Consider the following 16,024-nt stretch of genomic DNA (forward strand, 5'->3'; position numbering starts at 1 on the left):
TTACTTTTCTTATTCTAATGATGAAAGGCTTGGTCATATGACCTAAAAATTATGCTTTTTATTACTTCCGAACATTATTTTTTCTTAAATATATGTTATAATGTTCCAGGCTAATGTACTTTCCCGGAAAATTTACAACTGTCCTGCAAGTAAAATATATTCTTTTTTCGAGAAAAAGGGCGTTTCTTCGTCCCATGACGGAGCCGTTGAGCAAAAGAGGGTCGACCTGCTGTCTTAGTCGCCGATACGCCTGAATATGAGATTCTTATCGATCACTTTATGTTGCAGGAGTAGAAAACACAACAGCCCTTGACCATTTATCTTTACTGCGTTCCTGCGTATTATACCTTTTACCCTTCATGTAATTGGTCTGCTTTATTTCACTTGCCTTTTAATGATTCTAAAACAGTGACTATTATTAAAAACTTTACCAATGTATATACTACTACCATGTTTTCTTTTAAAAACCTTTATTGTGAAAATTTCATTATACAAATACGAGCCTATAACCACGTGGGCCGGCCACGGAGCAAACTGTAATCGTATATGATGAGTAGACATTTACACTGTAGAGGAACGTAACGGGCGGGCCATTAGGTTGCAAGAACTAAGGTGTCTAACAGTTGCGGAATCGGTGGACGTACATTTTATAATTAAAATACGACAGGGCCAGTTACAATAAAATTATCTAGATATACATTTGCGGGCAAGTACCATGCGCGACGTTAATTCGAACTTTCAATAGTACAGTAATCAATAACACATCAGAACTTAATATCAATAGGGATGTCGAAATACTCAATCAATTCTCGTCCCCGCCCGCCATGTGCTTCAAAACTGCATACGTATCTCGTGATTTCAAGGTTCTGCAACCAGTACACAACAAGGAGTTACGAGTCCCATTTATTCCGGCGCCATTTTGGGCGAGGACGGGCAGGTCCAGGATATAGTCAAAATGTCTGTACCAACCATCGACTATGATGATGTTCATATGCTGTATTTATAGAGTAACACTCATCTGTCCACATGAAATTAATTTGCCACAATCTAAACATGTCATTTTAATCTTTCCAAAGTTCTTCTAAATATTTGGGACCGTTTCCCTTGCCTCTGATGCTGTCAGTGCCACTTCTTTGATGAATGTACTGGCAGGTCGGGGGTTCTCCTCCAAATCTCTCTTTTATGCAGCACTATAATTAATTGGTGCCACCTCTCCATATGACGATGCATGGTATAGTTACCATAACTATATTTTTTTTCGGTTCCTCTGGAGAGTACATCGTGGCAGATGAAGCGTATAACGTACCGGGCATTTACCTTTTTTTGCATGTAGAGGAAAGGAAAAAAAAATCGAGCGTCCGAGTTCTAAGGTGTCCCAGGGCCATTTTAGTGGACCAGGCCCAAATCCAAAGAACAGGCCGCCATTTTGAGAGTCCTGTTGCAGCCGCCTGTCGCTGTAGCATCAAGAGCGGCCAAAACTCAGCTGAATGGCAACTGAAACGGTAAAGGGGCGCCCCACTACAGCAGACGAGCCTCCGCCTAGGAAGGCCCGTTCACGCCGCCTCCCCCCCCCCTTCGGGCACTCCACGCCGTTATTCGGAGCAGTATTGTAGGATGGCCACACCAGTGCAGCAACTTGCTAGACACCACCTCGGTGGTAACCGAATCTCAGCGCCTTGTGGTGTCTTCTATTCAGAAAACATTGTTGTGCTGCCTTCGACCTATTCGCCGCAAGTGCGCACGCAACTCAGCTGCATAGCTTGCTAGACACCACCTCGGTGCTAACCGAATCTCAGCGCCTTGTGGTGTCTTCTATTCCAAAAATATTGTTGCGCTGCCTTTGGCCCCATTCGCACATCGGTCCGCTACTGACGCCATCTCACAGGCCAACGGGGCGCCCCACGCCGACTTTCAGCATTGTAGGATGGCCACACCAGTGCACCTTACTAGACACCACCTCGGTGCCATCCGGATCTTGGAATCTCAGCGCCTTGTGGTGTCTTCTATTCAGAAAATATTGTTGCGCTGCCTTTGGCCCCATTCGCACATCGGTCCGCTACTGCCGCCATCTCACAGGCCAACGGGGCGCCCCACGCCGACTTTCAGCATTGTAGGATGGCCACACCAGTGCACCTTACTAGACACCACCTCGGTGCCATCCGGATCTTGGAATCTCAGCGCCTTGTGGTGTCTTCTATTCAGAAAATATTGTTGCGCTGCCTTTGGCCCCATTCGCACATCGGTCCGCTACTGACGCCATCTCACAGCTAATGGGGCGCCCCACGCCGAGTTTCAGCATTGTAGGATGGCCACACCAGTACAGCAACTTGCTAGACATCACCTCGGTGCCATCCGGATCTTGGCATCTCAGCGCCTTGTGGTGTCTTCTATTCCGAAAATATTGTTGCGCTGCCTTTGGCCCCATTCGCACATCGGTCCGCTACTGACGCCATCTCACAGGCCAACGGGGCGCCCCACGCCGACTTTCAACATTGTAGGATGGCCACACCAGTGCGGCAACTTACTAGACACCACCTCGGTGCCATCCGGATCTTGGCGCGTTGTGCTGCCTTCGGCCTATTCGCACATCGGTCCGCTACTGACGCGAACTCACAGGCCAACGGGGCGCCCCACGCCGACTTTCAGCATTGTAGGATGGCCACACCAGTGCTGCAACTTGCTGGACACCACCTCGGTGCCATCCGATCTTGGCGCGTTGTGTTGCCTTCGGCCTATTCGCACATCGGTCCGCTACTGACGCGAACTCACAGGCCAACGGGACGCCCCACGCCGACTTTCAGCATTGTAGGATGGCCACACCAGTGCTGCAACTTGCTGGACACCACCTCGGTGCCATCCGGATCTTGGCGCGTTGTGTTGCCTTCGGCCTATTCGCACATCGGTCCGCTACTGACGCCGCCTCACGTGCCAACGGATTTTCTACGCTTTTTATACCCTATGCCGCATAACAGGTCATGTGACTTGTTTATAAAACTTTTCATTGGTTCATTTTACTTTTGGGTTCCTAATGATGGAAGGCTTGATCATATGACCTAAAAATAACACTTTTCATTGGATGAAAACTTTTTTTTTTCCCAAACGATGAAAGCCCCACCTTGTTTCTGGATGTTTCAGACTGAAGCTGGCGTCAGCATGAAAGCACCACCATCTCGTGGCTCCGTCGTGGTCATTCCGCGAGCAATCATGGCAGCCGCTCCCCACCGGAAGCCTGCAGGAGTCGGGGGCCCCCAAGACTTTTGTTGAATCCTCAAGGCGGAGGGGACGCTTTCGAGAATGGGGTCCAAGACCTAATAAACAAGCGTCCGATTTGCAAGGTGTCCCAGGGCCATTTCAGTGGACCAGGCCCAAAAAGAAAAGAGCCTGCCGCCATTTTGAGAGTCCTGTGGCAGCCGCCTATCGCTGCACCGCAAGAGTGGGCGCAACTCAGCTGAATTGCGGCTTTTGACACAGTGGACCAAAAGCGGACGGAATGGCAACTGAAACGGTAAAGGGGCGCCCCACTACAACAGACGAGACTCCACCTTGAGAGGCCCGTTCACGCCGCCTCCCCCCCCCCCCGGGGCGCCCCACGCCGTTCTTCGGAGCAGCATTCTAGGATACCAAAACCAGTGCGGCAACTTACTGGACATCACCTTGGTGCCATCGTTCTGCTGCCTTGGAACTAGTCGCACAACAGTTTGCTACTGATGACCCACCCCCCGCGACGCCCCACGCCGGATGCCGAAATCAGTGCGGCACCCAGGCAACATCACCTGGGTGCCGTCCAGAAATCTGGACGTTGTGCTGCGTTGGGACTATTCGCACAGCCGACCCCTACTTCGTTGTTTTTCCCTAAAAATGTTTATATGTTTTTACTGTTTTTGTTTTGTTGTATATATTTATAAGTTATTAAAGTTTTATAATCTTACTACTTTGTTGGAGTGCTATATATTTTTAATGTGACACATAATTGTAAAAACTTTGATGTACAAAGAGTCATCCCTGGAATCTTCCGCTTCAGGCTCGGTCCACTCCCCAATCGCAATACAGGATGGTTTTCAGATAGTAGGAACGCGTGTGCTGTGACGGATCTCATCGAGTGTGGGCCTTGATCTACTATAACTCCTTTGAAGAGGGGTGATTCTTTACAGCTGGGGCCATAAACTACATCTGCAGGGCTAGCTGATAGCCTAGGACCGGCCTGGACAATTGGACACAGAGGAAAAGGAGTGTCAGAGGGTGCGGTAGTGAATAGGGCGAAAGGGAGGTGTCGGGCGGGCACAGGGTGTGATTCTCAGGGAAGAGCAGCGCAGATGGGGGGAGGTTTATTACCCATGCATAAGACAGAGAACGAGGGTGACCAGTGCCTGGGGGAGATGCTTGCGAGGGTGGGGAGCCATGCTAAGGATCGACAGCGTGCAGAGAGTGGGTCTGGTCAAGTCATCTAAAATGGCTGCCGTGCACAACAAAAGTGTGGCATTTGAAAAAAGGCAAGATGGCGCAGACAATGTTTTTCAACACTTCCTGATTTCCTTCGAATCGAACGTTAACAGACGTTGGGGCATATTACCAAAGTTAAGCGATATTTATCCCTAACGATGCTTAGCAACGAATTTTTTACCGCTAAGCATCGTCAGAAATTATCGCAGATAAACCTTGCTATTATCAAGGTTTATCGCAAATGCCATAAAAAACGACCGCAATGCATTAATATCGCTGAAAACTCAGCGATATTCATGCATTACCGAGCTAATGCTCTTAGCCATGTTATCCACCTCCCATTGGATAACATGGCTAAGAACTGCTCAGGGCAGGTGGTAGCTTTTGGAGATATTCGCGCTTAGCGCGAATATCTCCAAAAGTTGGTAATAGGAGATAGCGATGTTAGCGACTGTTTCCAGTCGCTAACATCTTGGCATGCCCACTTTGCATGTCATTAGTGATAAATATCACTGACATGCAAAGTGGGGCCCAAGATGGTCACTATCTCCTACTAGCGGTCGCTAACTGGTGTTAGCAACAGCTAGGTAATACAGAGATAATTTTATCTCCGCGAAGCGGAGCGCTGTTACAGATATATATATTTTTTTGAACGTTAATTTCTCAAAATCCACTGAAGCACATATATTGAGACCTAGCAAAGGCACATCGAGCTACCAGTCCCTACAATTTTGCCAAGTTTCGTGCAAATCCATTCAGCCGTTCGATTATTATTATTATTTATTTTTTTTGCCCCGCGGGGCCCTTTTAAAACCTCCACATCAAACCTAGGGGGTCAGGGAGGATCTACTATGCCCCCTTATGGTCATTTGCCCCTTCGCTTTGGCCTCCTCTTGTCTCTCGATCCTACCGAGAGACAAAATGGCGGCCGCTACAGACTGTTTGGAATGTTTACAGACGCCGGAGAACCAATCAGCTTCGCAAAGCTCCGTTACGCGAAAAGTACGCGAAGCGGAGCGCTGTTACAGATATATATCTTTTTTTGAACGTTAATTTCTCAAAATCCACTGGAGCACATATATTGAGACCTAGCAAAGGCACATCGGGCTACCAGTCCCTACAATTTTGCCAAGTTTCGTGCAAATCCATTCAGCCGTTCGATTATTATTATTATTATTTTTTTTGCCCCGCGGGGCCCTTTTAAAACCTCCACATCAAACCTAGAGGGTCAGGGAGGCTCTACTATGCCCCCTTATGGTCATTTGCCCCTTTGCTTTGGCCTCCTCTTGTCTCTCGATCCTACCGAGAGACAAGATGGCGGCCGCTACGGACTGTTTGGAATGTTTACAGACGCCGGAGAACCAATCAGCTTCGCTTCACAAAGCTCCGTAACGCGTAAAGTCACATCGGGCTACCAGTCCCTACAATTTTGCCAAGTTTCGTGCAAATCCATTCAGCCGTTCGGGCTAAAAGTGAGGCCAACCGCCCTATGGAAAACTCAATGTTAAAAACACGTTTTGGGACCCCCCTTTTTTCTCGGCCCCCCCTTGACAAACCCCCCCCAAATTTTCAGGGGCTGCTCAGAAACAAAATGTTCCATTTTCCTGAAAATTTCAGCCAATTCCGTCCACAAACGCCAAAGTTATTAGACATAGAATTTTCAAAAATCCCATAGAGAAAAAATCCTAACTATATATACCTACTGGCGACCGCCAGTAGGTAATATATATGAGCGAAAACTCCAAAACGCCACCTCCAATCCCAACTCGGATCAGCGAAGCAAGCAGGAGATGGACCACCAAGTTGAATTACAGGTTCTTTATTGCATTTCAGCTGGATAAAAGGGCAAGACGCGTTTCGGGCTTGAACAGCCCTTGTTCACATGCAAATGGCCAAATTTAACTTTTTTCTTTTTATAATGCTTAGTGACCCGACTACATCCCGCCTCCAATCTGGTCATATGACCATAAAGATGGAAAACATACTGTGCATAAGTCTTCTATGTGCAAAATACGCGATATCAATGTAAAATGCGCCACATGAAAATGAACATATATTGACAATCTAATTAAAAACATAATTGTATAACCGATTCATTAGTTATAGCAGGATAAATCCTTTCTTTTCTGTTATCTATAACATAACGTTATATTTCTGTGTAATACATAGAGAACGCACATTGTTTATATAAACAGCGGAGAATAATAACAAAAATATATATATATATGCATATATGTGTGTGTATATACATATATATATTACATTTGTTGCACTATGCACTTTATCTTTGTAAAACGTATTTTATGTTTTTTTTTCAGTCATGAATGACCCTATGTAGTCTGTTCTCTATGTTGATCAGTGCCTGTACCAAAGGGGAGGGCTATATATACTGCCTGCTGCACAGGCGAAACGCGTCTCTCTTTTTCTGCGGGGTCGAGGGAGACCTAAATATAATAAACTAGCCTCATACATGCCAATCATGTGTACGTGCCATTTTCTCCTCGGAGGTGGATGGATTACTGGGATATATATTACATAATATATATATATAATCTATATATATATATAGACATATATAGATATATATATATATATATATATATATATATATATATATATATCTATATATATCTATATATATCTATATATATATATATATATATATATATATATATATATATATTTATTTATTTATTTATTCACTGAAAGAACCAAAGGTTGCACAGATGTAATAGTTGAGATTCAACTCGTACAAAACCATAGAAATTCAGCAGTTATAACTAACTGAGGTAACTATAACTTACGCCCCCTTAAAGCACTGCTTATGACCGCACATATTACATCACTCATGACATGGTCATTGGCATCACTGATGACATCTCAAATGACATCACTGATGATATCATCCAGTGAGTGTAATTGTTTCCTAAACATTTCTGATTGTTAAACATATATACTAAGGTACCTCAAAAGTTAAATTAGTTTAGTTTGTGTACTATTTTAAAACATAGAATATGTGAGTGTCTGTGTAACTATGTATCTCCATGTGTGAGTGGCTGTGTGTGTGGCTGTGTCTCAGTGAATAAGTGGGTGTGTGAGTGAGTAGCTGTATGGGTGAGTAAGTGGCTATGTGAGTGCCTGTATGGGTTAGTGAACAGGTGTGCAAGTGGTGTATGGATGTGTGAGTGGGTATGTGAGAGAATGTATAGATTAGTGAGTAGGTGTGTGAGTTTTTGTATGGGTGAGAGAGTGGCTGTGTCAGGGACTGTATGAATAAGTGAGTAGCTGTATGGGTGAGTGGGTGTGTGAGTGGATATAAATGGTGAATGAGAGGGTACATGAGTGGCTGTATGGGTGAGTGAGCAGGTGCATGAACATTTTTATGGGTAAGTGAGAGGGTGCATGAGTGGCTGTATGGGTGCATGAATGAGTGTAAAAGGGTTTATGGGTAAGCGAGTGGGTGTGTGAGTGTCTGTATGGGTGAGTAAGTGTCGGAGTGGGTTATGGGTGGGTGAGTGAGTGTGAGAGAGGCTCTATGGGAGACTATGTGGTTGTCTCAGTCTGACTACTAGTGTTAGTATTTGTATGAGTAAGTGAGTGGGTGTGTGAGCATTTGTAAGGGTGAATGAGTAGTTGTATGAGTGGTTGTATCAGTGAGTGAGTGGGTGTGTGAGTGGCTCTATGCCTAAGTTAGGAGGTGCATGAGTAGGTGTATGAGTTTAAGAATGAGTATGTGAGTGGTTGTGTGAATGTGTGAGTGAATTTATCAGAGGTTGTATGGGGGTGTGAGGGTGTGTGCGAGTGGTTCTATGGATGATGTCTTCAGTGGTATAATTTGAGATGTCATCAGTGATGTCATCCTATATTCTCACACGGTCCCAGCCGACTAAACACTCCGGAACATAGCAGGAGCCGGCCTTCGGAGGTGGCAGTCGCCAGGGCCATTAATTGCTCCATGAGGGGGGTCCCCTCCTTCTGTTTTCACAGGCTGGCCCCCCAGGGGAGGTGGGGTCTGTGTGGCCCCCTCAATATTTTAAATAAGAGGTGGTGGTCCCCAGGGCCCAAAAGAGCCTAGGTCGGAGGCCCCATGCCCCCTTCCTTTTTTATAGTTTTTCCATGCCCACATGTGAGCCAGGACCTGGCTCACATGAGAGCTGAAACAAAAATAAGCACAGGAGACCGTGCTTGTTTTTATTTTTAATTTGGATCCACCTGCGATTTTGAGGCAAAATTGCAAAAAAACAACCACACCTTGGGGGTCAGGGTATTCTTGTCCTTTCCCCTTTTCTATATTTTTAAAGTTTTTGGCGGGACTCGGCTGAATTTAAGCCCCAAGATGGCTGCCAACACTTCCTGGTTGAAGTGCTGGCAATCAATCAGATGTCAGCATGGGGACTGTCGGATCTGAGGAGGATCCACACTCCTAGATACACAAATTTGGATTTTGGTTAATATTTCTGAAACTACTAGATGGATTTACACTAAATCACAAAAAGGCCTCTTTATGTACCCAGAGCTGAATTTCTGCCTAACTTGGTGTAATCAAATCCAGTGGTTCGCTCTGTAGTCATGTTCAAAATTCCTATTGGAATTAACATGTGGAAAGCACGTTTTGAGCCCCACCTTTTTTTCGACCCCCACTTGACAGATCACCCCAAAACTTTCAAGACAGCTGCTGAAATGAACGTTGTATTTGTTGATATGTCAAACGGCACCACAAATATATATATATATATATATATATAAGATATATATTGATTTTAAAAGACTAAATAAATTAATTTAATTTAACATTAGTTCAAATGGGGCTCTATTTTAATCCCCTGCCTTCATTATTTTCTATGGGATGGTGTTCCAGAACCAATTGTTGACCATGTGTGGCAGTGAATTTACAACTGGTTCTTTTTCAGTGTAGTAACTTTCTCTTGTAAATTAGGTTCCACCCCCTGAATCCAGAAGGGCGGAGACACACAAATCTACACTTTTGAGTAACTTTGCACTCGTAAAAGGTGAATAACCAAAAATAGTAAAGTTACTGAAAAGTATAAGAGTAAAGTGTAACTTACTAACAGGTGTAGCTTAACTTTGTGAATGGCCCTGACAGAGGTTAAGTATCTGCACTAATATAAGGGAGCACTAAATATCTGTACATCTTTGAATATGAACTCATGCTTTTATATATATAAAATAATACCATAAACCCATTATTTGTTAATTTTGAAAAAGACAGGTTTCAGCTTGAAAATAAAACGTTTTCAAAAGCCAACAGTTAAATATTATGGGTGCGAAATTGGAAATTTCAAATCGTTGTTAAAAACTGCATCATAAACTTTACTCACATTTAGATGAGACCATGCTAACTATGATAGATGAAGATGTGCTTGAGCTTTGTACCAAGACCGTGACCAGAACTCCGATCACCAGACCAGCAACTGGATTGGACAGCACAGAGTGATTCTTGAAAATGTCTCCCGCTGCTTTCCCTGTAGAGACAAATTGGAGTGTATTAAATATCAAATGAAATAATGTTTTTTTGTTGATAAGCGAATTCACTTTGGTAAGTCCTAGTGTTACAAGATTCACAATTGACAATTACGTCCCAGGAACCTCATCCATACTCGAGTATAAAATTCAGATTAGGTTATCCTTTGGGTAAGGTATGCCTGTTTCTTGTGGTTTTTCTTACTGATAATGATTTTTTTTTATGTTTGCTCTATAGTTTTTAGCTATATGATTAAGGAATGTTTTAATCTTGCATATTAATTGCAATGTTTTAAAATAATGAAACAACACTTATTAAATCCAAAGAAACCGAGTAAAGTTGTGAAATAGAAGTACTTCATATTCATTTTTCCATTGGTGTCTTTTGGCCAATGGAAAGTGTCATAGCAAAGGTGTTTTTTGAAAATAAAAATCATTTATCAAAGGAAAGTTTCATTGTTCATAAACAAGAAGTACTCAATTCCTTTCTGTTGCTAGAAACCATTTGTGAATTTCCAGCATAACCCACTGAGCGAATTAATTTTGACACTCTGTAGGGCAATAGATTCTAATGCCTCGGCAAGAGAAACATAAAAAATGATGCAGAAAATATATAACAGGGTGTGCATTTTGGTTTACTCTTAGATTTCTATGAAGGGTGTCACCAAAGGATAGCGTTCCTATTAATCAGTCCCAAATCACTGCATCGCCTCTGAATAGCCCTTTGTACCTTCTCCCAACCCTGGATCAGATCCAATCTTAAATACTATGAGCTACTTCTTGTGTTTTTTATAAGCCTCATGGTAAAACACTGCTTGAAATTATTGATTTACTGCTCTAGAGGTCACACCATGTTCTATATTGATCCAAACCTGCAATGACGGCCAGAAAATCTTTGGGACTGATTACTACCATCCCTGATCATTTCAATCCTTCAAGCTCTTGCCTAAGCATGGGTCAGACATATGAGTTTTGCCATTTTTACCTCACAAATCAATTACTGTCTGTGATAATGTATGTTTCTCCTATTAAAATAGGACCGGTTATGGAGCTAAAAGGCCCTGTTATTGCTTAAACATTAGGAGTGTGGTGTGGTAAACGCCAAAATGTTCCAGCCATTCCCTATTATTGGGGAAAAACAAGCAATAGGTGGTAATAAACTTCACATCCAAGTACAAACAAATATTGAATGCCCACTCACAGCACTTGTAATCAGGCCCTTTGATGCTATCTACACACATTTGAGCAAAGGTGACAACATTTAAATATTTTTGACATTGGATGCTGTCGGAATTCTAATGACAAATATCCATGAGGAGCTGCCTCAAGAGCAACTCTAAAGGAGAGCTGAGTGGTGTATTTTTATTGATGCTCAGTTTATAACAAAGGCCCTTATGTAGAGTTTGCCAGACGGGTTCTCTTTTACAAACATGACAGATATTTGTTTTCCTTACAAAAAGGGCATTGTATCCTATGGCACTCTTAATATAGCAACAGGATATCCATCATATTTGTCACTGAGTAACCTGTCCACTAAACACTAAATCAGGCCCCAAATTTCCTGCTGTTCAAACAACTCTAAGAAAAGGAGATATGTATTAATGTGGTCCAGCTCATGAGTCCAACCAGCATGCAAATTACTTGCAGTCCTCACTTTAGGTCCTCCTATGGGTCCTCCTGTGTTAGTCCATCTTGGGAAGCTCTCTAAAACATTTCTATAGTTTGCAATATAGTTGAGAGTAGCTCTGTTAAACAGCAGTTGATTTGGTTAAAGCTCCAATCTCTGTCACTTGCTTTTCTTTTTCTGATTCTGACTGGACATCAGTAGTGACCACATATGCAGAGAGAAGACATATCATAGTTAATTTATTCTCAGAAAAAACTTCTGCTATAAGTGGGCAGCTACAGTAAGATTTTCATATCAGATAGAATGATACCTGCTTAAAGAAATGCTGACCTTTTATTAGAACATTGGAATGTTGTGAGCTCCATTGAAAACAATGGACTGCTCCGGGCTTACAATGGCTGGTATAAACCTGGAGCTCTAACATTCCAATGTTTCTTTGTTCACAGCTCTGGCTGTGAACAAAGGCTTCAAGGACCCTGAGGGGATTCCAATCCCCTCACGCTCCCATATGGCTTTGTTCTTTTTTGTTAGAGCATTTTGCCCTCTAGTGGCAGAATGTTCTAATAGCCTTAAAGCCCTTCGTAGCTGGGCTATACTGGCTATTAAAGTCCCTCTCCCTTGTTAGAGTCCCTCACCTTCGGCTCGGGCCTTTAACGCGGGAGAGGGCCTTTAATAGCCGGTATAGCCCTCTACGGCGGGCTATAAGGCTATAATAAAGGGAACTGGTGGTCAGAGGTATTCACACATGTTAATCAGAAGTAGCTACAAGCTGCTATCACCTTTAGTTTATGTCATGGGCTTCTTCATCTCTTCTGTAACCAAAGTATATTTAAATGAAATTAAATAGTCAGCAATGAGGATTTTCTCTTACAGGACATTTAGAATGTTATTAAGATGGGACGGTGATTAAATGTATTTTTCTGAATTTACTACAACCTCATCATCAATCCTAAGAAGTAGCAAAGGTGAAACAGAGCAACAGAGCCATTTTGGTTAAGCATATGGCCTGCTTAATTGCTGCCTCTAAATACATTATTCAACAACAGTACCCCACTGTTTTCATACAGTTTTATTTTCGTGCACATATTACATCGTGTTTCTTGGCTGCTTTGTGCAACTGATAGACCTCGATCAATGGAGACGTCAGCTGACATGGTTCCCCTCAGATCTTATTTCTGCCATGGAGTGACGCTACATGAGAATCCATTTAAATAATGTATGCATACATAGGAGTACCACATACAAGCTTCAAGTGTGAGGTGGTAGTTTGGAAGGAAGAAATTCATGAGTCTGTTAACTACTGAGAAGGTCTCCAGCAAATGTAAACACTTTTAATTTGCAGAACAGATCTCTACATTGTGCCAGCTAGATGACAAAACATCCCTGTGGAGAATTTGACAGTGCTGAGAAAGGTATCTTGAAAACTTGCCTTTTGTGGATAACAGGTAAGTTGGTGATGAATGAAAATGATCCAAATTCCTTTTCCATTCTAATAAGAAATGAGGTGACCTTTATGGTTGCATTTGTGGCCAGATCTGGTAGACACCAATGCTTCTCTTCCAGGCTGCTCTCATTTTTAACCCCTTCCATGCGGCCGCGATTCCCCTGCTGTGCTGTACACAAACAAACAGGGCGGGCCGTGACGAACCCCAGCCGTCATCAGCACACGAGCACCGTAGTGCATGATGGCTGGGGTTCGTCATCAGCATGGAAGGGGTTAAGCCCTAAGCCTTCATGAACCTACAGTATGCATTCCCCCGTTGTCCCAATGAGTGTCGCTGACACAAATCCTGGGAATGGGCCCCAGTTCAACAGGTCAGGAACTGGGTGTACATCTCCTTCCTGGCCACAAATTAAGGAGTTTCCTAGTCTATGCGTTGAGACTCTAGATATTATTATACAAAAGAACATAAATATATGAAAATAGTCAACATGCTTGATCTCCATAATTTTCTACATCACAAAGGTGAGGGAGTACATACCTCCAACCAACTGGAAGGCTGAGCTGAGGACATCCAAGGAGCAGACAAAGAGGTAGAGTAATCCAATCAAGATTAGAAACTTTGCTATTCCTCGCAAAACAGCCAAAATTCTCCCTTTTGTGTCCAGTTCTGTAAAATGCACACAAGTATTTACAATGTTTACAACATTATCATTGATGGTGTATAATAAAATACACCAATCCAAATAGAGGATGGAGGTGAGTACAAATATTTACAGTTAATAATGGGTGGATGATCATGTTTCATGGGAAAACATCCTAAAAAGGAGTAATATCAAAATGCATTGGGTAAAAGGCTATATATAGAGCATGCATGGAATTCCACAATTATATGCGGGAAACAATAACTTTGATTTACTCACATGAGAACATTTTTTATAGATGAAAACGTATACCAAATAAATAGCAAAGAAGAAACTCTTTTTTTCCAAAGATTACATAATTTATATTAAAATTGTTGATTAAATATAAAAAACTTTGTTGAAGTAATTTTCACTATGCGCTTTTTAGCTGCATTGATCACTTAAAGGTTTGTGGAGGATTGTGAAACCGGCCCACAGGAGTAGAATTACACATCAGGGGAAAAAAAGTCAAACTGTGTAATTGCACATTTATTTTCTTTTTCTTTTTCCCAATGATAAAACCCCTTCAACTGCAGACGCATGAATTTGGAGTTTTCGATTCCCCTTCCAATAGTGGAAGTGACTTTTCTCAAGGCCTCTGCAGAAGCGAATCTCTATCCATTTCAAGGATGGAAAACAGTCAGAAATTAGTTTCTGAATAATATGTGAGCTTCCACATACTCTTTTGTAGGTGTTCATGCAACAAATCAATGTTACCACACTCTCTCATGGATGTTCGCAAACCAAACCCTGATTTCCAAGTCCCCATCCATTGGCTGGGGATTTCTCTTCATAATTGCATGCAGCCAGCAATCAGTATGCGATTAAAACAGAAACTGGCTTCACAAAAAGGGCACAGTGTATTTTCACATTTGCTCCCCGACTATGGCTGTGGTGCTGTCGGTGGGGACAGCCTACAATAGAGAGTGACTACTTATCAAAGAGAGTTTCAGCCTCTGAGGGCTCCCGTTGATGCTAAATTGCAGGGGATGAGCAAAGGAGTTGACAGAAAATTGAAATACCTCTCACTTTGAACCAAGCCTCAATGAAGGTGTTTCAGGAGGAACTCTTTCCCCCGCCCCATGCCATGTGCTGTCAGTCTCTCAGCACTGCTACTGTTCCCGATTGTTGGAAATTGGCGGTGGTCTCCCCTCTTTTGAAGAAGGCAACGCTGGACCCTACTTGTGCGGCGAACTATTGGCCTATCTCGCTGCTCCCCTTCCCCATTAAGATCCTTGAGAAGCTGGTCACTAAACATCTGTCCAGTTTTTTGGAGTCCAACCTTTGCCTGGACGTGGCCCAGTTCGGCTTCAGGCCAGCTCATGGCACTGAGTCTGCATTGGTGGTTGTGTTAGATGACCTTCGTTCGCGTGTCGACTCTGGTCGAGCAGCCTTTTTAGTGCTGCTCGACATGTCGGCCGCGTTCGACACGGTCAGCCATGACATTCTCATCAGCAGACTAGAGGAAGTCGGGTGACTGGCTCGGCCCGGGATTGGCTGGTCTCCTATTTGCATGATAGGCATCAGGTAGTGGCCTTGCCACCCTATAGATCTGCTATCAGAAAAGTGGGGCAAGGTGTGCCTCAAGGGTCGGCAATTAGCCCTATCTTATTTAATCTTTATCTCCGCCCTTTAGTCAAGCTGATCAAATCATTTGGTATCTCAGTTATGAATTATGCTGATGATACTCAGCTTATTTTTTCCTTCGAAGGCAGTGATGCCGTGTCTCAGGAGACTTTCCATCATTGCATGACAGCTACCGCGGACTGGTTGCGCCTTAATTCCCTCCAGTTTAATGGCTCCAAAACGGAGGTGCTGCACTGTTCCAAGGATCGCATCCCTCGTCCTTTGCCTATGGATTTTTGGCCTCCTCTCTTCCAGGGTACCGTTGCGGCGGCAAGTTCCGCGCACAACCTGGGTGTCATGTTCGGCCCAAATTTACAGTTGGATGCCTTCGTTAACAAAACAGTTGCTGCATGCATGTTGTTGCTTCGCACTTTGCGTAAAATTCTCCCTATGCTTCCGACTCAAGCCAGACCAGAGGTAGTGCGCAGTATCATCCTTAGCAGGCTTGATTACTGTAACGCACTGCTTCTGGGTGCCCCTGGAACTTTGATTGGTAAGCTGCAGCGCATTCAGAACATGGCAGCTAAGGTGGCCCTCTCTCGGCTGCGCTCGGCTTCCTCTTCCTTGGCGCTAAAAGATCTCCACTGGCTGCCTGTCCACCAGCGTATCAGCTTCAAAGCATCTTGCATAGTCTTCAAGGCCCTCCATGGGCAGGGGCCTGTTTGGTTGCAGGAACTTTTTTCATGGTACAAGACAGCCAGACCTTTGCGATCCTCATCAGCATGT

At 43.5% G+C, this 16,024-nt stretch overlaps 1 protein-coding gene across 1 annotated transcript in view; it reads right to left on the bottom strand.

Annotated features, from left to right (window-relative positions):
• Nucleotides 1-16,024, bottom strand: part of LOC144821391 (sodium-dependent phosphate transport protein 2B-like) — a 159,324-nt gene that overhangs the window by 117,404 nt on the left and 25,896 nt on the right. The window contains exons 5-6 of the mRNA XM_078678372.1: nucleotides 13,531-13,659; nucleotides 9,780-9,923 (exon numbers count right to left, since the gene is read on the bottom strand). Of these exons, the coding sequence (XP_078534498.1) occupies nucleotides 9,780-9,923; nucleotides 13,531-13,659 (273 nt within the window). The remainder of the gene's footprint in view (nucleotides 1-9,779; nucleotides 9,924-13,530; nucleotides 13,660-16,024) is intronic.

The sequence above is a fragment of the Lissotriton helveticus genome, chromosome 2_2 (genome assembly GCF_964261635.1).
Source record: "Lissotriton helveticus chromosome 2_2, aLisHel1.1, whole genome shotgun sequence".
In the NCBI taxonomy this organism is placed as follows: Eukaryota; Metazoa; Chordata; class Amphibia; order Caudata; family Salamandridae; genus Lissotriton; species Lissotriton helveticus.